This window comes from Neolamprologus brichardi, chromosome 13 (assembly GCF_056152115.1).
Source record: "Neolamprologus brichardi isolate AB-2024 chromosome 13, ASM5615211v1, whole genome shotgun sequence".
NCBI lineage: Eukaryota > Metazoa > Chordata > Actinopteri > Cichliformes > Cichlidae > Neolamprologus > Neolamprologus brichardi.
Genome location: NC_142116.1, coordinates 5,797,945 through 5,824,031, shown reverse-complemented (window position 1 = coordinate 5,824,031; position 26,087 = coordinate 5,797,945). Strand labels below are relative to the sequence as shown.

Genomic DNA, 26,087 nt, shown 5'->3' with positions numbered 1-26,087 from the left:
TCCTGGAACAACATTTAGTATGATGATCTGGGAATAACACCAACACGACGATATCAGATCATGCAGGAAGTGTGACCTGTTGTTGGCCCATAAGCTTTCCTCACTCAGGACCAGTTGGGCATAGGTAACCCTGCAGTACCAGAAGAAAATTGTCAACATAGTTCCTAGAAAATCCCGTTCACCATGGTAAAGTTATATTGTTGTTGTTTTTTTGGTTTTTTTTGTTGTTAATGAGGGGGGTAAGGTTTGGTTTTTGGACCAGTTTTTCAGCATGAATGAAAGTTTATGCTGAACGACTATTCAAACAATTTAACTGAATATGCAGAAGCTCTCTTAATTATCAAGGAACTGGTGGCCTCCCTAAATAACTAACTAAATTAGCATTTCACTTATTACCTTACTGACTGGCTGATGGGTTAATTTTACATGTGAATGGTTGCTTACTGTGTGCTTGTTTTCAGTGCATTCAAGGACATCCAGCTGATAGAAAACACTCCCCATGCACCTAACCAACTTACAGACGCCCTGGCAAACTGAATGAATAACTACATTACTGACTGGCTGTGTGACTGGTTAATTAACTTACTGTCTGTCTGTTTGTAGTGTACCCAAGGACATCCATCCAGCTTGTACACAAACTATTTCACTCACAGACATCTCTCCTCTCTGGAGTGACGGGAAGAATATTTCCCTGTTTACTCAAGTGCCACTTCATGATTAAAAACTAATCAGGCTTCAGCCAGGCTGGGATCCCCCTACACACTGACACAGAATGAACTGTAATTATCTTAACTGTGGAGTAAGAAGCGAGCGGCAGGGAGACATGAATAGAAAGAGAAGGGGGATAAAAGAGAATAAAGAAGAGGATAAAAACATAACTGTGAGGAGAAGGTGAGTGGTCTGAGCCAAAATAATAAAGAAACTGAGATAAAGCAGGGGTTGTGTCGGATGCCGGAATTTCTTAAAAGCAAGATAAAGGGAGGTAAACAGAGGGGAGAAGAGTAAAAGTGTGCGACGCCTAAAATTAAAAGCAGTTAATTACCGTGATAACGCATATCTTCTCACCTTAGCTCCAGCGTTTAGCCACACTGTGTTAATCTTGTGCAAGATTGCAACTTTATGTTTGGTTAAGCTGCAGATTGAAACTCAGCTCAAACATGTTTTCATCAGATATTTTTTCAAATTACACACGTATAGGTCAAAAGCTCATGTAAGAAGTTTAATGGTAAATGGGATGAAAGGGAAAAGATTATTTGAAAGCCTGTGAACTAGGACTACCACATTCAATGATTTGCAGTTATTTTTCCACTCTTCTCTCACTGAAGCTGCTGAATCATCCTTTTTTATTCCCACAGTGTTCAAATGACCAGGGTATTACAGCACAAGGCCTGCTGTGTGGAGACAAACTAAACGACAAGGATAACTACTTGAAATCAAAATTAGAATTATTTTTTGCACAAGTTACTCATCCCTGTCATTTGTTTTTATTTCTAGGGGTGTCACAATAACTGTGTATTTACCATAACACTAATGCTAGTATTTAAAAGCAAAGCATGTCAGTCGAGTCAATAATGCACACAGTCTGAAATTCGAAATAACTGTAATCTTTAGCTCATCCAGGCATTGGACCAATGAGCTAATGCCATTGAGAGGCAGCTGATGTCTGTATGTTTGCAATATACAAGAATTGCGACTTGTACTATAGTATTGATCAAAATGTAATTAAACTTACACACAATAATTACCTTCAACCAAAATGTGCTGAAGGTCACATTTGTCTTTCCCACTGATTTTAATCTTCATTTGTTTGTGCAATTCAGCCAATTCATGATAAGAAAACATTGATTTCTTTTGTACTTCACATTATATTAACCTGTGAATTGTGATAGATTGTGAGTCAGATGATTTACAAAACCAATTACGTTCAGTTTTGTTTTTGTCTACAGCATCACTTTGCATTTTATCCATATGTATTTGGAGTTTAATGAATTTGCCTGTTTTATAGATATTATGACATCTTTAGCATGCTTTTTTTTTGTGAGAAGTAACATAATGTACAAGTCTGATACATATCATATTTAGTCCTGTACATGTAAAGAACTTGGAGTAACAAAGCGTGGTGATTTAAAACCATGAAATAATAGTGAAGTACCAGCATTTCAGAATTTGCCACACCTTCTCCTTTCCTGTCTTTCATGTTCCATTTACAACTTAACCAGTTTGCATAGATAATTGCCATTAAATAAATAAATAAATATTTAAAAGGCAGAAAAAAGGAAAAAACACGCTGCAAGAAATGAGCTAATTCTAGGGTTATAAAATGCGTTAAATGGATGCAACATTTTGTCAGCTTGTGCAACACTATCTTGGATTCAGATCTCTGCTCTGCTTCCCACTGCTCCACTCTATGTGCACACTGAGCAGAGCAGTGGAACATGCACACAAACACGGCGAAACTGAGACCAAAGCAGAACAACAATAGAGACTAAGCAGAATTTTATATATATATATATATATATATATATATATATATATATATAAATAAATAAATAAATAAAAGTGAGATTGGCCAACAGTTTTACAGGAAGAGACTCATATTCAATGTACACAGGTGGCTGGACAGTCTACAAAAACGCAGGGCAGAGCCTAGGAGGATATTATTATTTAACTGCAATCAATCACTCTGCTTTGACTGCTGCTTCTGTCTTTTGCCCAAAGTGTGTGGCTCTGCAATTCTGCTAGCAGAGCTTCAATGTCCATTGACCATTCCTTAGTATATCAGCATGGTGGAAACAAGGGGTACCGACTAATGTCAGCATATTTAGTTTTCACAGTATAGGACTTCACAGATAAAGGCAAATTACTGCTGTACATCCAGGTGTGTGAAAGCAATAGCTCAAGAATCAGGCGATGCAGGCATTTGAAATTCATACAATTTCATATTATTATTTGTGCATCCACTAAAACTCTCTGATGAGTTTGAATCTTTTTCTTTCTTTTTCTTTTCTTTTTTTTTTTTTTACTGTCTTTTTATTATTTTTCTTTAAAGACTATACAGGGGGGTAGGGGTAACAACAAAACACAACAACAACAACAACAAAAACAACAAAAAGATAAATACAGCAGGTAGGGTACCAAAAAAAAGGAGTTTGAATCTTAGTAACCTCAACCTCAAAGTCAAGGTCAGTACTCTTAATCATCATCATACTGCACACATACTACTAAATGTATTTGTGTATGAAGCTACATAGGGCAATGATATGCTGTTCTTCTTATGGTTGTTTAAATTTCTAACATATCTGATTACATGCTTGACAAAGGGCACATTTAGCTCGTTTGCTGTTCTTTGTCTCTTTTCTGGAAAAAACTTTGAAGCAGTTGCCTTCATACATGGAGCTCCCTATGTGCCCTCAGCTCAGTATCCATCAGTTATAACAAATCAATATTTTTAGTATTTTTCTGCAAAATAGGAAAACATCTCTTATTGGTTTTCTAAATGTAAATGCTTTCTCTTCGTCTAGTCTAAACAGCTATCGATAACAAAACTGCATCTGCAACAACTGAAGGTATAACATTTCTGCACCAGACCTTTCCGTTCCACCCTTGTTATTCCCTGATCTATTTCCTTGCTTTTAATTCTCATCTTCCTTTGTGTCATCCTTGTGCCTCTCTCTGTTTTCACAGTATGCCCTCTCCATTGTTGCTCATCCAAAGTGCTGCCTGACCTTTCCCAGTGGTGCTCCCTTTGGAGTTGGTGAATGAATTCTCTCTATGTTTGTCTGTATATTTTGAGTGTATGTGTTTGCATGTGTGCTTGCCATTTGTTTTTGATTGAGAATAAATACAGTACTGTCTTTCCAAAGGTTGTGTTTTATTTAAAATAAAGTTCATCTTGTAATTTATGTTTCCTATTAGAGTAAAAAAGGTAGATAAAACAAGTTCATATGTGAGGGCAAGCGTCTCTAAGGGCAAGCGACTATTCACTATTGTATGAACTCTGTTCCATGCTCCGATCTGTCCTGCACATATCACATGCAGTTTGTTTTAAAAGACCAAGGGCCAGATTTGCTGTCTGTGTGCACACTAAACTTGAACTGAAAGGTTTGGTCACAGTCATCTTTGCTGAGAAGAATGCACATGTGTTTGTTACGAAGGTGAGTTTTTAAATGAAACTGATTTTTTTGTTTTTGTTTTTTGGTAACACTTTATTACACAGTGTATGCTAAAGTATGTTATTTTGTGCCTGCTGTAGCTGTGATAATTCCTGGAGCAAGACGTTATCAGAATGAGCACATAATTGCAGTGGGTGGATGGCTCACAGCTCTTAGTGTGGTGCCATAACTTTGTCTTTGTCCTGTAGTTCTTTACTGAGTCCTAAGCCTAAATGATTAGAGCTGTGCCTTGCATATTTCTAGTCCTCAGTGTCATAAAAGAACAAAAGTTTATGTGGAGTGTTGCTGGGTGAGGGAGAATAGTTCCCCCGTTAAAATGGCTGCGAGTCAAATTCTTCTGGTTGACTTAAATGAGTATCTGTGCGCGTAAACTGCTGTAGGAGAAAAATAAAAAATAAAAAAGAAGAACAATGTGCACAGTGTGCATGTAGGATGATAGCAGTAACTTCATTACATTGAACACTGGTCATGATAAGACCTTAAATGTTTACCTTTCTTTGGAAAAATACGGAGCTGTCAGAGTTATACAGAGAGTAGCAGCCCATGGTCCAAGGCCACAGACAGTATCCCTCATTGTCCAATTGAAGACTTTGGCTTTTATCAGTTCCCTTCAGTGGTGTCACATTGATCTGTATTGCCATGCATGCAAAATCTATACTTGTACTGTGTTGTTTTGATAAGCAGATTGCTCGTTCCTTGGTCAGGTCATTTTTGACCCGCTAATCAGGGGTGCTCTCGGCTGTCATGTCTGTGTTTATAAATTAGTGCATTGTTAGTACGTCCCATGACAGGACTTTACATTCCCATTAGTGTGTTTGGGACTTCATGCTAATTTGCTTTGTTTAGTCAATCTGACCTTAATCTTGCAAAGGCTAGAATGCACTGCTTTAAGTTTTAGGATGGGGTTCAGTAACCAATGGGTGATACTAATCAATTCCTGATAATAATGAATGAGGTCCAAGTGTTGGGCTCCAAGCACCATTGGGCTTAAGTGCATTGTTGATAGAGAGAGTTGTTACCATGTTATTACTCTTTTTTTAAGTTAAAATAAGAGAAGAACTTATGTTTGTGGCAGTGTGTTTTTCAGATCTGTGGTTTAGTATCAACTACATCTGTTTGTAGATCAGTAGCAAAAGTTGAGCCAGCTTTAGGTATGTCTTTATTAGGATTTTGCTGAAAAAGAACTGAAGTTGGTCTGAAGATATGTTTTTAATATGATGAGTAGCTTACAATTATGACTTCATTTATTTTCTTTTAAGCATAGAAATAATGGGTTTTGTGCATTTGACTCAAACTGAGTGGGTCCACACATGAAATGTGATTTTGTTTTTATATATACATATTTAGAAGACTACATGTTCCTAATGTTAAAAAAAAAAGAAAGGACTGCAGTTTCCAAAGTGAACACAAAGTTGACTCCCAAACACAGTCCAGTATCATTTTATAAAAAGAGCATTTATTTCAAAGTTGTTTTTTTTCTTTTTTTTCGCTTCGGAGATTGAAGCACATAGTAAAGCAACAGTACAATGTTCAGAAAATATAAGTGTGATGCTGTAACATTTTTTTTTTAATCTTTATCTTCTTAACACGTTTTTGTTGTAATACTGGAATATTCTGCATGTATACTAAAATAAGAACTTTTAAAATTGTACAAATTGGTACCATAAAACTTGACAGAGAATAAAAACGAGGCGTTCTCTCACTGCAACAAACACAAATTGCTAGTTTTCCTCTTGAACAGGGAGAAAGAACAAAGAAATGCCAAACAATGAAAAGAGAAACAAAAATGAAAGAAATGAAAGGTTGTATTGACACAGGCATAAACCAAGTCTGTTTAACTTTAAGCAGTAAATTTCTTACGGCAGCCTAAAAATGAGACTAGAATACCATGTAGTCTCTCCACGTTTAGGCAACGGTACAGATATTAAATCTGAGCTGCAAAGAGTTAAACCAAAATTTCTTCCCATGTAGCTGCAGCCAGTAAAAGAACAGTTATAATAATGATAACAATAATAATAGAAAACAACAATAATAATCATAATAATATAATAACATTAAAAAAAAGAGATTGACCAAGAACCTACACATTTAAAAAGGATGTTTTGGTTTCAGCCTCAGCAAATGTGGTTCTGAAAACATACTTATGTTATTTTCCAGTCTCTAAATAGCAACACATGTTGATACAACAGATGTTGCCGCCAACATGCCGTGCACGGTACTGGAAAAAGACACAATGCACATTTTACCAATCTACATTTACTGTGCTGGCAGACTCAGTACATCCCATCTAAAGACTGTGCGGGGCGCAGGTTGGATCCTCAAAGTGATATATCACGTCAGCACGTTGCTCTGTACACACCTAACATGGAGAATAGTTTGCTTTCTGAATATACGTCTCAAGTTACAAAAAGAAACAAAAGGAGAAAAAAAAAGAGAATGCACTGCGTTGCAAGAGTGTCTATTAAGTTTAAGGCGATTTTTAGAGCTCACAGGTTTGTACTCATTGTGACTGATCATCATCAGTGGACTCCAAATGACGAAGTGATCATTCGTTGGTAGACTCGGTATGGGGAGTGGTTGTTGTTGTGAGGAATGGGGACACAGGGTGAGGGCATGAAGAAGGGCAGCTTTTTCTTTTCAGGTCTTCTCTGCAGTGAAGAATGAAAACAAAGAATCATCCACAGTTTGAAAATTGAATCCTTGTTGAGTCTGTCTCTTTTGAGAGTAGAAAAATTGTATCTGTGTAGTATTTTCAGTCCTTGTGTGTTCCTTTGTCTTTGTGTAGCTACTGAAGATAGCATTCTCTTACTCCTTACTCTTGTTGTGTTTTTACCCCTGGAGTTGTTGTTTATTTATTATAAGGCCACCATACTGTGAAGATGCTGTGAGCATCTTCACAGTATCAACAACCCAGAGTCGGTCATGCCATCAAAACGACAGTACCTGCTGAATTCGGCACACACACGACACGTCGGCAAAATCATTCCATTTGATTTTTGACCCTACTAACACATCTGTACATTTTATTTCTATTTAATAACATCAGGCAGTTGCTGGAATCCACACAAGCTCTTCCTTTAATTAATTTATTTCTCTCCCTTCCTCTTTGTCTTTGAGAGATCAACAAAGGGGATTTTCTCCACGCCGAAACCTTTCAAGGGAATAAAATTTCCCTCAATAACCATAAAAGAAGAATGTGAATCCAGTCCACAAAAGTATATAGAACCTCTAATAAACTAAACATTTTGCTAAAAGCAAGTCATTTTGACCATACAGCAACGTTTTTTCCATCAAATTACTCCCAAACAGACAAATTGCTGACATAGCAAATCTCCCAGCCCTGCAATGTTCAAGTCTGTAGAAATAGAAGGTGGGAAAGAGACACAGAAAGGACAAGGGAGATTTGGGAAAACCGGGAGTGTTTCATGTCCAGATGTTCACAATGTGTCCATTGACAAATCATCTTGGAGGACTGGAGCGTTGCCATGGAAGGGGGAGCTGTTAACGTTTGTTGACTAATTGGCATGAACTGATCAGTTGGTAGTTGGTAACAGTTGGGAACTGGGGAGTGTTAACCCTCAGTTAACAAATCCTCATGGAATCAAGAAATCAGAAATCGGGGAGGCGTCCACTCAGTGAGACCACTGTTAAGAGTCTTCACCATCATCAGCATCATTAATGGAGCAGTCTTTGGTCCCGTACAAATCTGCCAGCTTCTTAAACCTCGGCCCCCAACTCTGCAGATAGTCATAATCCAAGTCGGACTCTGTTGTGACAGACTCGAGGGAACTCAATGACCCGGCCAATGATCCTCTGCCTTCATAGCCGTAGATCTGAATGGAGTCGTAAGGAGGTGCAGTCGGGTCACTGTCGGCTTCTGCAATTCGAGTCTTGATGAAGTCATCCACATCAACGCTGTTGGCTGCAGGACGGCCAATGCCGGGCCTGATGGGATACTGAAGTTCTGGTTTGATATCCTTTCTTGGCAGGAAACCGTTGGCACCATCTGGGTTCTGAAAAGTCGGAGAAAGAGAGAAAGGACACAGATGTATATTGCAGAGAATGAACAAACTTAAGAATTGTATTTATCTGCTGGCAGATAAGGTGGAATATTAACCAGATTTAAGTACTTGTAGGTTTTTAGTGTAATGTTTAGATGCATAAGCAGAAACTGACAGTCACAGATTGCTTTTGACCTGCCTGAGGCTGAAGCAGCAGACCCTCAATTTCCTCTTTTTCCCCATAGACTTTTATCTTTAATACCAAGATGGTTATTGCCACTCGTCCTCTCACCCTTACCTGCAGTGTGGCAATGTCGAAAGCCTCTGTGTCCTCCTCACCGCCTCCCTCGTCGTCATAAGTGATAATATTCTCCCGGATGTCTTCCTCCTCGAAAACTATCAGTGGCTCTTTCTTCTGACGCCTCAGTGCAACAAACAACACTACTATTGCTGCCAAATAGAAAACAAAAACGCAAGGGTTTATATTTCCATTTAATAAACATTTTACAAAAACCTTCATGATTACAGGTAGTAGACAAGTTAATCGTGAATAATTAGTGTGCACTGTGGGAGGTTGCACCTTGGACATTTTAATTCATATCATTATTGTATTATTTTATACACGCATGCCATTTTAATTCTAAATTGTCATCAACATGTCAAACTCGCCAAAGGTTTTCAAATGTGTTGTACTCTGTGTAAAATGCAGTGTAAATTGAGGTTGAAGAATCAGCTAATGGCTTGTGAAAGATTTTCTGTTTTGAAAGCATATTTATGATGAGATATAAGGCTAAAAATAGATGTGTTTCTATGTGTGTGTACTCTAAAGAACTGTCTTGTGTGCATGTGTGTTGTAATAAAAAAAAAAATTCAACCCAAGCAGACAGTGCGTGTATGTTATATATATATATATTTCCTGCGCATAAAGGATAACAATACAACAGCGACTATCACTGCTCTCTTATGATTGAGCTGCAGCTTTTCCGTCTGACACACACAGTAGGCAGCAAAGAGGCGGCAATGGAGACCAATTGAAGTGAAAGATACTATGTTTTTTTTTTTTTTTTTTTTTTAGTTGACAGCTGCGCTTGTTACTTGTAAGCACAATCAAAACCTTAGCGGCTAAAAAAAGCCTTTACCAAACTACCTTTTCAGCAGGCTTAAACACTGACAAAAGTGGTACTTTCAAGGTCTTCTATCCACCTAATAGGTACACACTGACTATGAAAAAACCTACAAACGCATCCCTGTGGCTTTGCCTCCTAAACTCTCCAGAAACCTCTGGAAAAGGCTAAAAAACATTAAAAGTCAAATGTTAATATTTTTCGTACGGTTTCTTTTTATATAAATAGTTACATATTAAAAATAGTTCAAATTAATTTAATAATTTGGCTGTGAATAATTGATCTTACTTTAATGGATACATTTTTATTTTTTACTGCACCACTAAAGTTCTTCATGTACTCCGAAATTTTTCAGTGTGGGGCACCTGTGGTCCTTGGACATGAAAGTAAATGTCAAGCCCTGCTATTGCAACATTTCCAAGTACAATGTGCGAACCCGCACTAAGTGATTATGCATGGATGGGGTATGAGAGTGATTCTGTAAGTGCTTATACATAAGTGATTCCTTGACCTCTACTCTTAAGAAGATCAAACGATGCAGCACAGTTTGAATGAGGAGTCAAAAATAGGAGGCGGCCTGAGTCAATTGCTGATGTTTCACCTCAGTGTAAATGTCAACCTTTTTGGTATTACTAGAAAGGTTTGCAGTTAAATGGCTCAGTCTATAAACACACCCTATGCAATTTTAGAGTGGCCTCCCTAAAATTTGATCCAGGAATGAATAAATGTCATATATTTTTATATTTTAGTAATTCCCCCCCCCCAAACTAACGATAAAGAATTTTGTTCCTTACCAAGCAGAATGACAATACAAGCCAGTATAGCTATCAGGGCTCCAGTGCTAAGGCCAGCAGGAAGGACGTAGGGCTCCACATTACAAGACAGAATTGTGTCTTTGCTGTCACAGGAGCAGACTCTGATGGTCAGGGTGTTGGTGCTGCTCATAGCGGGAATACCGTTGTCGTTTATCTCGATGGGAAGGTAGTAAACATCCTGGGTGAGACGACTGAATCCCTTACGGAGCACATAAATACTGGCTGTGCTGTCTGCAGATGGAGAGAGAAATAAGGTGGTGAATGTGATGAAATGATGGAAGGTTGTTCAACTTCCAAAGGACTATAAAAAACACATGCTGCTGAATGTTTTGGCTTTTATGTGCAAAAACGCACATAATCCACCTTTGCACACATTTTTCTTCTTTAGCATTGTCCACACACACAACCATTGCTGCCTGAACACAGCAGCCAATGAGGTGTGACTTTGATGACATTAGATTTATATTTAATAGTGGGTCCATTCATCAGTTCAAAAGTAATCAAAGACCAGTTATTGCTGTTACGACACCAACTTGCTGGCTCTGCCTTTGTACTACCCTCTTTTTGTCTGCCTTTTTTCCATCCCTCCCATGCCATCCTTTCGCATGTATATTTTATTACCAACAGAGGATTACACTATATGAGGCATTTCAGAGGCTATATCGCAGGAAAAACACTGTCTAACTTATACATTAAAAATAGATAACAAAGCCATACAGGTTAAGCATGTACAAACTACTGTTGTATAATAATAAGGTATAAATGCAGACAGATCTCCTCTTGGAGGCTAAATTTAGTATGAATTTAACCCTAAAACATACAAATTTTTTCAAGCTCTGTTCTACTTTTTTTTTTTATCACTGCATGTCATTTTTAATAATCCACCTTTAAATTTATATATTTACAATATAAAATCTTTGAGTCATGCAAAAAAATGTTACATGTAACTTCCAGTACATTACAGGAAAAAGAAACTGAAGATTAAAAAAAACTCAGAAGGGTTCATAACTGTATAATAATAAGGTATAAATGCAGACAGATCTCCTCTTGGAGGTTAAATTTAGTATGAATTTAACCCTAAAACCTACAAATTTTAGGACAGACAGCAATTTTTTTCAAGCTCTGTTCTTTTTTTTTATCACTGCATGTCATTTTTAATAATCCACCTTTATTTTTCCATCTTGCTTTGTGTTTCCTAAAAACCTACAGGTTATGCTGATTGTTCCTGAATTCATCATTCTTTTTCTTCTCTTTTCATGTTTCCCAGTTGTTCTTTACGTGTGATCAGGTGTAACGACTATCTAACAATTACACTTCCGTGAAATCTCGTAACATTTCCAGAGAGTTTACAGAGAAGTCAAATGGTAACTCACTGGAAGCTTTACTGTAGGTTTACAATAGTCATCCAAAAAAAATATGTTACATGTCACTTCCAGTACATTACAGGAAAAGGAAAAGGAAGATTAAAAACTCAGAAGGGTTCATAACTTCTAGCCAAAAGCTATGAAAGTTACTCCAAACTCCCCTCCCTGATAGAAACATCTTTCTGTTACTGATGCTACTGTCATTTGTTGCCTCCTGCCAACACAGCTACTGTCTGAAAGTTGTATGTCTGATGCAGTGTGCAGGTGCGTGCTTCTCAGTCCTCTGAGAGGCTCTGGACTCTTTTCTGTCTGTCTGCGTGTCTGTTACCTTGTGGTACTGAAAAGGTCACCCTTTTGCAGTGTTCTTCAATGATAGGAATCACACACATTTCAAGCTGCTCATTTTAAGAACACACCTAGACTTCTGATAATATAAATCTTAGTTCAACACATATCACATTTCCATTTGTTATTGCTTTGTACTTCAGTATTTCACAGCTTCTTCTATAAATAATAGGGCTTGTCAATATGTAATTTCAGCAGTGAAAAGGAAGGAAAACTAAAACGCATGCTACAACTTGCTGCAGCTGGCGAAATGAGTGAAGAACAGGAGAAAATCACAGAAAAAGAACATTTAGTTAAAAAGAAATGTATGGGTCTGTGAGGTGAGTTTAGATTGGACTCAGGCTCGGTTAGTTTGAGAACGCAAGAAATGCACGGGGTGCATTTCGCCTGTCTTCTCTCTTCTGCTTTCCCACAGCCATTCAGAGTGGGTTCGTTTGTGCATCCCACCCCTACTCTATTCAGTGAGGAGGCTGATTAAAGGCTACACATTACAGGTCTGCGGTGAGCCTCCACCTTACAGCGGAATTCTATATACTACTACATAGAGCAGTGCTGATGGAAGAAACAGCCCCTTTCCTGAGGAAATGAGACAGATACCTCAGATGAAAAATAAACTTCTGGTTTACTTGTGGTTCCTGAGATATTTCAAAGTCGAATGGGAGGCAGAGCCTTCATCTTTCAGGTTCCGCTTCTGTGGAATCAGCTCGCAGTCTGGATTTGGGAGACTCTACTTTCAAGATTAGTGTTAAAACTTTTCTTTTTGATAAAGTATATAGTTAAGGCTGGATCAGGTGACCCTGAATTCTCTCTTAGTTGCACTCGGTCTTTTTTCTCCACTCACCCTTTTCACTAATTATATGTTTATACACCACTCTGCATTAAATTACTAGTTATTATCAGTCTCTTTCACAGCGTGTTTTTCTTTTTGACCTGTCTTCCCTCCATGACCCTCAACAACATGTCGCAGCAGATGGCTGCTCCTCTCTGAGCCTGGTTCTCCCTGTTGTTCTTCCTGTTAAAAAGGAGTTTTTCCTTCCCACTGTCGTCAAGTGCTTGCTCACAGGGGGCCATGTGATGGTTGGAGTTTTCTGTATTATTCTAGGGTCTCCTACCTTACTCTATAAAGCACCTCCTGTGGCTGCTGTTGTGATTTGGTGCTTTATGAATTGAATTGAACTGAAGAAACACTGAAACTTCTCCAGTGTTTAATGTAATAAAGGTTGTTATGGGATTAAATAAAGGTCTTTACATACATACTATAGTCTCTCCAATTATTTTGGAGTGATTTATTCTTAAAATGTAATTTTACTCATCCACTTAAAATACCTGTATTTTCCATATTACAGTGTATTGAAACAACCTTTTTTTTTCAGTATCATGCGGCTTAAATCTATAGTAGTGTTCTCCGGATTACCTCATTCTCTTTTCCTTTTTTTCTCATCTTGCTCCCAGAACTAACAAAACTTAATTCAATCAGCTGGCCCCCGAAGATGTATGTACAGACGGACAGAGACCCCACCGCAATTAATACAGCCCGCAGGACATGTGTGCATTCATGTGCGTGTGAAATTCAGAGCACCTGCTGATTTCTACAAGGTACTGTAAGCCTCCATCTGGTTATGCTTTGATCTAATCTGAGTGAAAGGGGGAGAGAGAGAGAGAAGGAGACAGCAGATGAAGAAACGGTAAGACTGGCTAAAGAAAAGCATGGGAAGAGAAAGGGGAAACAATCAAAAAGCAGGGGGGAAAAAGCGAAGATTTGGAAGGGATGGAGAAAATATTTTAAAGGTCATCTACCTCTGTTGTCTTTGAGGGAAAAGTTATGGTTATGAGCAACTTCTGGAGCAAGGTTGAATGTGAAGTGTTGTCTGTAAGCCATCTCATCCTTGTCCACTGCGCTCAATGTTTCGATAACCTAATACAAACAAATTAAAATGCAATTGGAAGGAAACAAATGAATGTAAATACTGTTTCTGGATACATTTAGCTTCACCATCATCCCACCAAACACGTGCATTTTTTAAAAAAAAAATCATCTCACACAGAAAGCCTCACCTTTCCCGGTGCGACAGTTTCACACATGAGGACCTCATTGTTGGTCGCGAACTCTGGAGGGTTGTCATTAACATCTTTCACTTTGATGTTAACCCGCACTTTGGTGTCTTGGTGATGGCCCCCTGCATGTATAGTACACACAGTGCAGTGCAAAATCATCACTATTCTGCTCCATATAAAAATCCAAAGCAGTGTTAAAGTTATTAAAGCCAGAATGCCATTTTTATGTGAATTATTTGTGATCGTCTGCGTGTCTGCATTGTAATCCGCATTTGGCATCGAGTGAATGGAAAGACTGAATATTTTTCATCAAAATTGCCTGTCAATCAGTCAGCCACTCAGCCAGCTTTTTATTTTTTTGATTTGCAAAAATTATAGACGAGTTTCTGAGACATCAAGAAAAAATACAGTCAAACAGAATGGCACTCATCTAGTTGCAGCTCCCAGAAATGTCAAGTTATGCCTGCTGAAGATTAAATGAAGAAAAAAAAATGTGATGCAGACAGAATGATGTCTAAACAGCCAAAACAGACACAAATAATACAACATCCAGAATATTAACTCAGAAAGATGGAGTGCACTTTTCTTGCTTTTCATCTTTAAAAAAGAAAACCATCCATTTCAGTGCTGTACTGCCTTGCATATTTGCAATTCTAGTCAGTGTGATTTTCCACTACCCTGTCATTACTAGGCATTTATTTAGCTTCCCAGGGTCTGTGTGTGGTTAGCATAGCCTGCAATGGTCCTAGCATTGTGGGCGGCAAGTCCGTTTCCATCTGTCCGTCTGGCGTCTAGCACACCACAGGGAAACCACGCAGCACTCTGCTAGTTTGAGCCCCAACCACAGAATACCAGGGTGGGGCCTCTGTGGCTTGAGGGAGGGTTGTTGGGGCTAAAGCCAGGGAGGGAAAGCTCCGGAGGGCCTATGGGTTGACTGGCATCTCCCCTGTTTCTCCCCCACGTATGCACTACAGTCGACTGTTAGGGTGGAGCTCATAATTAAAAGTTATAGCGGTGCTTTAACTGTATTTACTTCTCTTTTCATTGCTGTGGAGTTTTCACCAAAAATCTAACTTTTATATAAAGTAAACTAAAAAATAAGCTCATTTAAAAAAAACAAAAAACAATTAAAATTAAGGAAAACAGTTTAGGTCTTGTTGTTGCCTTTTTTCTCTACTTGTTCTTTGCCCCTTATACATTTAACATTTATCAAAAGCCAGCTCAGTGTAGCAGATCTCAGTTTTCATTTCTGGCTAGCTGCATACACTAACATTAGACACATTCCACTGAGTTATAGATGGGTACACTTATCAGAATGATACCACTAAGTCTCAGCTGTAAAGCGTGAAGTCAGTTCACCCCCTCTGATTCCAGACATGTAATTAGTTCATCAAGATTTAGGCTTTTTGCTGCTGACAAACATAGCAAAAGGGTTAACTTTAGTCCCACCAAGAGGAGAAAAAAATTACAGCCCGCAGCTTGAATCCACTTAAAGTCTGTACATAAGATGTCATGGAGTGTATCCAGCACCGCAGGACGACAGCCCGGGTTTCGGATGCCAGCAAATGTACAGCCTGGTGGCTATCTGGGAATTTTCCATCTGTTTGTTCTTGTTTGACTTTTTCTTCTCATACTACATCAGCGTATGTGGTTTCAGTAAGAGAAATGACACAAAGGCTAAGTTCAAACACAGGGAGAAGCTCATTAACTCCCAGAATGGCTGAAAATCAAATAAAATTTGCACTTAGGTGTTGTTTCACTTCACATTCAGTTGTATCATAAGGGTGTCTGAGTCCAAACTGTATATTAACTTTTGCTATGCATATAATGATAATTAGAAGTGTGTCTGTGTAGGCAATATTTAACAGATCTATAGGGACTCATTTACCACACATCAGAATCAGCCCCAGTTGTCTTGTATTTCAGAGTGCATACATACCAATCTCTGTAGCTGACACAGATATATTATGCCAGGGCTGTGTTTCTCTGTCCAGTGGTCTTGTTGTGGTAATCATGCCATCTTCTGCGTTTATACTGAAGAACTGCTCTACATCTGTGTACCGAGGGATCATGTACCTACACAGAAAGTTAGGACTCATGAGTTATCGGCATTACACATACGAACTAATAGATTAAAAAAAAAAAATACTGCAATATGCAATACATATAGCATGCAGTGTTTTCATTTTGTACTATTTTGAGAGTCTGATAGTCTAAATCTATTTTTACAAAATGAGTCTTGTTATGCCTTTGTTGTCTTATTTTGCATCCTTGCTCTGTTGAAAACATCTTTAATAGATAATATTAAATAAAATATTCTACAGCCTAACATCTCTGAGTCATATTGTTTGCTCAGTGTGGCTGAATGAAGGCTGAAAGTTTTTGTTTTGTTTTTGTGATGTTCCACAGTGAAAAGGCAGTTTCTTTCACTGCTACGAGCCTGTCTCAATTAACGTGTTTGTGTGTTTTTATAGCGTGAACATCTCTGTTACCTGACAGGATTGTTGGCAACATCAGTGTCCTTAGCATGAACTCGCCCCACCGGAGTGCCTGGAGGGGCATTCTCCTCGACCTCAAAAGTGTAACTTGGAGCTATAAAGACAGGAGGCTCATCTGCATCCTCCACTGATATCTACGAGCATAAACACACAATAAGCAACAACCTGTAAGGAAGTTTCTCTGATATTTGTCTTTTTTTTTTTTTAAGTCTCAAACTCGTGTCATATATTTGTTGTTTTTATCTGTACCTTTATTGTGGCTTCATCTTTGTAAGGGCCCCAGGCAAGGAACTGGGGGTCAATGTAAGGGTTGGATCCTTCCACCTTCAGAGTGTATGACCTTTTTGTCTCAAAGTCCACCATCTGAGAAAAGGAAAGGAAATAGAAGCTATTAAAACAGCCCCCTCCTGTTTTTAACTGTAAACACTTGAAACCTTCTTTTTTTTTTTTTTTTTTTTGTCTTTTAATTAGTTTTATCTGCAGGAAAACACACATTACATCATTTGCTTTGTGAAGCGTATGTGCGCACTGTGCACTTTTAAGGCCTTGTGATAGGGGGAGCTGTTGCTGCACGAATAACAGCAGACACATTATTAGTTGCAGTACTACAACTATCACAGACCAACAAAAGTAAAAGTAATCCAAATACCAACTTTAATTTCCAGATGGTTTGCACTCTATGATATAGCATATGATATGATTATTTTGGGACCAGAATGAATCATTGGGTTGTTTCTTTCCTGGCTTTTTTTTATTTTTATCGCCAGATGAAAACAATACCTGTCTGCCTTTAATGAGCTGGGATTAGGTTTGGGATTTTGGGACACCACATGATAAAGGGAATGGAAAGCAGGAGATGAAGCTTCAATCTAAGACCAAAAGAACAGCAGGCAGGTGACAGTTAGATTATTTTATCTATAATAATATCATCTAAATATCCATCCTTCAGGTAGAGAGAGGTAAATTAAACCTTACTTTACCATTTAAAGTCACTGTCATTGATTTACAATACCACTGGCAAGATTTAATACGCTCTTATTGAACTCAGCTTCAGCTCACTTACTGAGTATTGGTAGAAAACCCACTCACTTTTAATAGCCTCGATTTTAAATTGATTTGAGTGTGTGCTTTGAGGTATTATGCTCAATGTCAAAAGCGTACATTTTCCTCACATCACATTTCCATTCAGTCATTAAATAATTAGCACATCAATTATAAAGCCATGACCCTCATCCAAATAGTCAGCCTCATGGTATGCATCTAATGAATTTTCCTCTCCATCCTACTGACTCCTTTTCTGATGTACAGGCTATATGCTACTGCAGGGGAAACTTTGGAGTCAACAAATGTGTTGGCAAGCATTGTATAAAAGCTGTGATGCCCAAGAGGTTTTCGCTGCTATTATTACGAGGACTCGTGTGTTGCCAACAGCACTTGGCTGTGACTTCATCTGCAGCCCCCTCGTAGCCATAATCATAGTAGTAACACTCTTCTGGGTATCATTGCTGTATTATAAACCCAGATAATAACCACTTTCCCTCGCTACTATTTTTCCAGCTGGTATGGGGACGTTAAACTGGCAAAGTCCCAGGAGCAAGCTTGATCTTTTCATTTTCAGGCTACCAACACTTAATGAAATCCCAGTGGGAGAGAGGGCTCATAAGCACAGTGTGAACCGTTAAAAGCAGAGAGAAGCTACTAGAGATTTATGAGGTTGACAAACTGGATGCTAAACAAGTCTACCGAAAGTAAATATTACGGATTTAAGCCGCTGATCGAAATGATTATCCTTTGCTGTGTGTTGAAGGCAGGCAGTCCAACTTATCGCGGCTACATTGCCGAATCTAATATCGCACTGAAGGGATAAAATCCAAATTGCGGTCCGTGATCCAACATGGACGCAGGTAGATAATACCTTCTCTCAGTGGATTCTTCCACACTCATTCAGTTGCAGTACTATTCCACTGCTGTTGTCAGTGAAGGTGTTTAGTGTGATGATAGGTACAATAGTAGTAGAATAGATGTGACCCAGTTCTTTCATTTTCCCTTTTGCGTCATACTCTCACAGTCTCGTTTGTGCACTCTCTTTTTTTTACCCCATATCCAGTATTTTCATTCTCTCCCTACTTTTGTAATCAGTGTGAGATGATAATAATAATAATAATTTTCACTATACTGTCCCCCCTTCCTATTGCCTTCTTGAAAACACAAGCAAACACACAGCTTCTTAATATTCTGTGGACTGGTTTCGTCAGGACACAGTTGAAAGAGAATAGCTGATTAAAGCTCATCCCTGTGTGTGTGTGTCTGCAAAGAAAGTGAGAGAATAGAGATTAGCGAAGGCTACTCTTGACGTGTGAGTCTGCACGCGTGCTCTTGTGTGTGCAAATGAGTGCCTTTAATTTTGCGTGGCACTGCCTTCAGGGGGCAAAAGGCATTGATTTCCCCCGAGAGGCATCAAGACCCAATAATCTCAAATGTGCACGTGCACGTACACAAAATTACTACACAAACCCTGAGCTGAGATGCCATCATCAGATTGAGAGGAGTGTAAGTGAGGCTAGCAAGGTGAGAGCACCTCTCATTTGTCCTAATGCTCAGTTTAAATCACCATCAGGCTATTAAGCTGTTATTCCAAGAGACACAGGGAACTGTGACAAAGGATGCGCATGTCAGTCAGTGGCCTTGCACACAAACAGCATTTAAATGGGCATGGAACTGTGATTAGCTCAAGGCCATAAACTGTATATAAGAGATTGGCACAGCTACAGTGACTCCAGACTGCTAATGTTAAAGTCTCGACATTAGCAGTCTGGCTGCCACTGCATTGGCTGTTGGAACCAGAAGTGACCAAATTTTGATCACAGGGCTGGGTGCTAAGCTAGCTTCATGAACTGTGTGGGTCGAACTCACAGACACATGCAACCACTAATTAGTGCTAAGTAACAAAATAAAGTACAAGACTTTCAGTCACCGAAACATAAACTGGTTACATGGTCTGCACCTTGTTATTTGTGGGATAATTCCACAAATTATACAAATACGGCAGTTACTGGCATTAGCATTGACAACACCTTGACAGCCATTGATGATAGCATGTCTTCACACCTGTCAATCAAAGTTTCACAGTTAAAACCGTATGTGTCTGTGCGGTTGTTATAAAGGGGAAAAGTATCCATGGAGGCCAACGTTATTTTAGCACCAGGCTTTAAAATCTGCTTTTAGTTTAGTTGGACATTTTAACCACAGATTGTAGATCAAAAACGGTCACCATGACATCACCCACTGGTTAGCGAAGTCCCATTGTGAACTCTCAAGCGGAGCATTTTTGTTGTTTGCTATCCTGGTGTTTCGGCGTGATGAGAAAAGGGAGGATCTGTCTGTCAAACCCAATGACAGAGCAGCTGTAGAGATTATATATCTTATCTCATTGGAGTAACTAAAAAGTGTTGCCGGGTAGAAAGACATTGTGCCTAGCATGCAGGTACTGTAGACCTATTTTGGATAAGTAATGGATGGAAATATGAGCAAAGCCTTCAAATGTTTCAATTTATTTAAATTCAGTCATTGTTTAAACAAATTCATGTATTTAAATGATTCTAATTTTTGTGTCACAAAGATTAAATTGTGTCTTTTTCTGTTCTTGCACACATGTATGCACATCTGCATATGCGTCTAACACTGCTGTTACAATGAGGTCACTTGTCTATACTTTCAGCTGTGTTGAGTAAGATGTTTGTCACTTTTAGCATTTCACAAGCAGAGAGGGTTCTTTGCGCTTGCTGTTGGATAAAGCCAAGCACATGTGCACACACAACTGCACCCACACAAACATAGTGCACCACTTTAGTGTAATCAGTTGATCTCATTTCTTTGATTGGAATCCCTTGCTTTTTTCTTAAAAGCCCAGCTAGGGCTGTAACATCTGTCCACCCAGCCAAGGGTTTCTAACAACTTCTTTGTGGGAATCATGGATAAAAGTGTCAGTATTTTTGACTGTTCCAGTCTGTATTTCAGATTCTCTTCAAATCTAATAATGCTCTCCTGAGAGTTTTCAGTCATAACCATGCTTGTATACTATTAGGTTATGCCTAAATTGTGAGTTAACTGCTTTGCTTCAGGGAACACGAATGGTAGCTATCAAGAGAGGAGAGCAGAATTATCACTCACTCATTTCTGTGTCTTAGTGACACCAGTGGGAAGAGTACTCCTAACCCTGGCAGTCTTAATGCCATCCTAGAGTTCTGACTTGGAAAGGATTCACTCATGCAGACAATTGTGAGGGAGGAAGAAAAAAAAAACATGAAACTGACTTGTATCGATTTATGCACACAGAGATTTTCCCACAGCATCAGTAAAAGCGAACTGCGGGTTAAGGGTGGCTGTTCTTTTAAGTAACGTCATTGCTGTCTGGATAGGGAATGCAACTTACCACAAATGGCATCGTAAATCATCCAAGCATATAATTACATATTTCAATATCAAGTCTTTTACTAAATTGGACTTGGTTTGGAATTTAGGAAGAAAAAAGTCTTTCTGTCCCATTCTGAACAAAGAGAGATTTGAGTGTACATTTCATTACTATTTTTCCTGACACATTAACAATATGACCATAAAGGCTTTTTCTTTTTTTTAACTGAGAGATTCAGGGGTCAGATGTCCTGGGAGGGAGAAACAGACTAGTGCAGCTCAGTGGAAGATTCAGCTCATAATCCTGACCTGAAGCTACATATACAACAATGCTTGTGTGTGTATATTTGTGTGTGTGTGTGTTGTTCGTCAAAGAGAGAGAGAAAAAGAAGAAATGAGTGAAATTCTGCGTGTCTGACAGAGCATTGTGTGCATTTCCGATGGCCGGATCGACGGGGTACAGTTGAGAGAATAAGGGACTGGTTGTGTGCAGGCATTAGAAAGACAGAGAGACTGAGAAAAAGTAATTGTGTGTGCTGAGCTGGATCACTGAAAGCCACAGTTGTACTGTGTGCATGAGTGTGCATGTGTGGGTTACAATAACAGTGCAGAAGATGAGCTCTGTGGCCTAGGGAAGCATGAAAGTTAATGCACTCTCACTCTCGCAGACACAACCATGGACTTTGGTGGTCATATCAAACAATATGAAACTGAAGGTTCAGGGAAGGAAATAGAACAACATTTCTGAGCTGCTTCAACCCTTTGCTTGATCTTTTTATTTCTTTTTTTCCCTTTACTTGGCTTCACTTATTTCCTAATGCAGTACTTCAACACACAAATATGGACAGTGGTTTAAGTCTGGCTTGGCTGAGGCTAACATTAAACTGCTTTTCCTATAGAAAAAGTGCTGACTCAACTACATTTCTCTGCTGGCAAATTGAAAAGTGTGCAATGACGCACGCATAGTTTCCATAAGAGCTAGCTGTTGAAGCAGCCACTGTCAAATAACAGACCTTTGACAAAACGTTCATTACCAGAAAGTCATATAACTGTAACCTGCAGTGTAAAAGGCAAGCAAAATAGAGTTAAATAACTTTCTAATCCGTTAGACATTTATATTTAACTGGAAATAAAACAAATAATGTTGAAAATGAGAAATGGCATTCTCTTTTTCCAAAACGTTCATTGCTTAAAAATGCTTAAAATCTATGTAAAAGACTGCATGGGTAAATAGTTCCAGATGAACATGTAATAATCTACCAATAGGAGCAAGTTTAGGGATTTCATCATCTAAACTATATAATATCATTAAAGGATTCAAAGAATCAAGACAAATCTCTGTAGGGAAAGATAACGTCAAAAACCAATAATGAATGGCCATAATCTATGGACCCTTGGGTGGCACTGCATTAAAAACAGGCACTGCTCAGTAATGGAAAACACTGCATGGGCTCAGGAACTCTTCAGAATTTCACTGTCAGCAAACACATTTGTGGATGTAACATTAAACTAAGTTAAAACTCAACTCAACCATGCAAAGAAACCGTTTATAAATAATGTCCAGAAAAGATGCTCCGATATCTTGAAGGACATTGAAGATGAACTCGGGTGAAGTGAGAAACTATCCAACTGTAAAAATAAAAGTTGAAAGTGTTTTTGGAGATCATGGAGGAGCACAAGGACAGGGATTTTGGGGCTTGTTATCTGCACCCATTTCTAAACCCAGCACCGGTGATAGTTCTGGATTACTTTATTAGTACACATGGGTATCTCTGTACTGAAGGAAGAACATACCAAAAGGCTAATCTACTACCAACTACCCAAACAGAAAGTGCTTAGTCTAACTTTTTCGCATGTATATTTACTTGTGTAAATTCTGCAGTAGTTTGCATAACATACTTCAACAGCCGGTAAGATGGAAGTAAAAATGTCAAAACTATGCTGACTCCAGTTTTCCCACTCCTCCCCTAGAACAGCTGTGAATGAGTTCAGTCAATTTTTTATTTTCTTTGGTTAACTACAGCCCTCCTCCAAGAATAATAGGAGATTGTACTGTGTTCTCACCTATGCGGCAAGGAAGAATATATTACTCCAATGGATTTATGAAAAAGCACCAACTATTAAAGGTTGGCAAAGAGTAGTGTTGGATCTAGTGCCATTGGAATATCTTACATGTATACTGCACTCAAAAACAGATCAATTCTTTAAGGTGTGGGAACCATACTTGAATTATGTGGAACCTGATGTTTCTAATATTATGTTACAAGGATTCTCTTGAGGGTTCAAACTGCAACGTACTACTGGGACCACAGGTATTGTACTGTATTGTATTCTCTCTTTATTTATTTATTTATTTTTTAGACGGAACTCAGCTGGTGTTCTGTGCTTAGTTATCAGTCTGTTTGTTTTTTGTCTTGTTTATTTGTTTTTGTTTTTTGTTTGTTTTTTTATTTATTTATTTATTTATTTATTTTTGGTTATGAATTGTACACTTTATTATGTTATGTAATTATGTACTATTTGTGAAAACAGAAAAACTAATAAAAATATATATTAAAAAAAACTAAAAAAAAACTAAAAAAAAAAAAAAAAAAAAAAATATATATATATATATATATATATATATATATATATATATATATATATATATATATAAAAATAAAATAAAACTACAGCCCTCCTGTGAAGGCACCATTATTACTGTCTAATTAAAAAGGCTTTAGAGGACCAAAAGATGATGTATTTCACAGGAAGTTTCCTTTTTTTTTTTTAGCACGACAGTATCAAACTGAACATTCTGATAAGATGCATTGCAATTCACTGCTTACATCAAATAAACATTCATCAGCCATTTTTTATTTGGTATACCTTTTCAGCTGCATGTAAAAGCAAATTGGCTAGTTACATGAGAGCAACTACAGCAGGTTGTCAAGACAACCAGCTAAAGTTCAAACTAAAATTCACAATACAGGGAAGAAAGTTGATTTAAGTGACTTTGAATGTTGCATGGCTGGTCTGAGACAGGCTGGTCTGAGTACTTGAGAAACTGTTGATCTACTGGGATTTTCCCACACAACCATCTCTGTGGTTTATAATAGTCGAAAAAGCCAAAAATATCCAGTGTGCGTCAGTTTCTGGGTTAAGATGCTTGTTGATGCGAGAAGTCACAGGAGAATGGCCAGACTGGGTAAAGCAGTCCAAAAAAGATTTGTCATAACCAAGGTAGTGACAGAATTTGGCATAGGCAACATGAAAGCGTCCTGCCTTGTATTAACTGGCTCAGACTGGTGATGGTGATGTAAGATGGCGAAGTTGGGGAATTATTTCCTCGCACATTTGCCTCTTAGTACCAACTAATTAGAACTTAAATGACACACCCTTCTTGAGAATTGTTGCTGATCATGTCTATTGCTTCGCCCCAACTTTGTGGTTTATCAAGTGATAAAATTAAAACAATCTAATAAAGTAAAAGGAGTTAACTCATAAACCCATGGGAATCATTTGAAAATCCACTGAGCTTCAAAATGAGTTTCACCCTATTGTTTGGTTGTCCAGACCAATGCGTTACTCCTTTGAAAAACTACTAAAAACCCCCTCTAAACTGTCATAATCAGCAAATACAGTTAGCATAGCTAAAGGGCTAAATATTTGAAGAATTAGTTGGGGTCTAAAGAGATGGCAAAATATTTAAGATAAGCGAGTAATTTCCATCTGATGGACCAAACCCAAGGGAGAAAATGCAGTTTTAAGTTGCTAAGTTTCTTTCTTTTCTTACCTTCTTCAGTTTAATCACAGCTTCTCTGGTTTCGGAGTCCGTGGTCAGTTCAAACATGTTGATTCCGTCTCCATCTATTAAGCGGTAGTTCACCAGCCCGTTGTCTCCAAGGTCGGGGTCTTTAGCTTTAAGACGGCCCACCTCCTCTCCTGCGACTTTATCCTCTGACACAGACATCGAGTACACACCTGGAATATAAAAATATGTGTGTCGGCTTCTTGGTGATGATAGTGGTGACTTTTGGTCACAGCTTGCTTTTGTATTCAACACTGTTCAATCCTTGGCTGGTTGCCACTGTGTTTACTATCTGAGGCAGGGTCAGTTTTGGAGGGCAGTGAGGGATTAACATGAACTATACCATCTGTCTCATATGGCCCAAAGGATATTAATATCCCCTGTAGTGTCAGGTGTGTGCGTGTGTGTGTGTGTGTGGGTATGTGAAGAAGCAGACACCTGGTTTCAAGAATGAGAACAGTATGACCATATGTCTACTCGCTCCCCTGTCTTTTTTTCCCTTTCCCTTTCCTTGTGCTCTTATTATCTCTCCCCTCAGTTCAACCTGAACCACTCATCCCCATTTCATCCAATTTTTCTTTAGCCTCTGCTTATTTTTTCATACACCCCCCCCCCCCCCGCTCTCCTCTCAGCGCTATTATCTTATTTATTTTCTTTTCCCAAATCTTTCTTCCTCTATCTTTTCCACGTTTTACTATTCTTGTTTGTTTTTTCTCAATTCCTCCTCGCCTCTTCTTTGCCCCTTCCTACACCAAGATTTGGGCATTGAACACAAAGTAAACTCTACATTTATGGGCTGTACACCGTTAGCGTGTTTATCCTGCTCGTCCAGGTGTGGCAAACTTGTGAATCATGAAATTCAGTCTGTCATGTGGCTTCTGAGCGATTCACAGGACTTGATCCATTCAGCCTAAATCCCCCCTGCCACCCTCAGGCCTGTTACTTTTTCCTCACATCTCCATCGATCTTCACCAAATCCCTCTTCTCCATCTTTCGTCTTCATCTCTGTCCCTGCTTTTTAAACTCCTCTGTGCTGTTTGACTCTATTTACTAAGATCTTTGCCCTCTTTATCTCTCCCGTGCTTCTCCCTTTTCCATCCTCCCAAATCTCGTCATTCATCCTCACCTCTCCTCCCTCATCGTTCCATTTCTCGCATCCCTGTCTGTCCTCTTCTCCTCCTCTTTTTATGTACCATTTTGGTTAAAAGCTCATTTCATCCCTATCCCCCCACTTTGCCCCTTTCCTCTCTCTTCTCCTGTCATTCTATTCTTGCTTTTGCTAAGTAGCTTAACATCAATGGCTTCTGGCGGCTGAGTTAAACATTGTATGACAGAACACACAGGCAGCTTGGCATACCTGGCTGCAGGCTAAAATGAAGCACGTCACATACAGGAAATGTACATTTACATTTAAAGATGACAGGGGAAGCAAATATGAATTCACTGAGTTCATTACTGCAAAAAGCCAGGCACAGGTTAGTCTCCCATACCAGAGAGAGTGAGAGAGATTTCG

At 38.6% G+C, this 26,087-nt stretch overlaps 1 protein-coding gene across 2 annotated transcripts in view; it reads right to left on the bottom strand.

Moving 5' to 3' along the window:
* Positions 1-5,608: 5,608 nt before the first annotated feature.
* Positions 5,609-26,087, bottom strand: part of cdh11 (cadherin 11, type 2, OB-cadherin (osteoblast)) — a 91,558-nt gene continuing 71,079 nt past the window's right edge. For both annotated transcript variants that reach the window (XM_087850025.1, XM_087850026.1), the window contains 9 exons: positions 24,560-24,747; positions 16,624-16,737; positions 16,369-16,508; positions 15,816-15,952; positions 13,877-13,998; positions 13,619-13,736; positions 10,092-10,343; positions 8,472-8,623; positions 5,609-8,185 (listed from right to left, as the gene is read on the bottom strand). In XM_087850025.1, the coding sequence (XP_087706151.1) occupies positions 7,820-8,185; positions 8,472-8,623; positions 10,092-10,343; positions 13,619-13,736; positions 13,877-13,998; positions 15,816-15,952; positions 16,369-16,508; positions 16,624-16,737; positions 24,560-24,747 (1,589 nt within the window). In that variant the 3' untranslated portion in view covers positions 5,609-7,819. The remainder of the gene's footprint in view (positions 8,186-8,471; positions 8,624-10,091; positions 10,344-13,618; positions 13,737-13,876; positions 13,999-15,815; positions 15,953-16,368; positions 16,509-16,623; positions 16,738-24,559; positions 24,748-26,087) is intronic.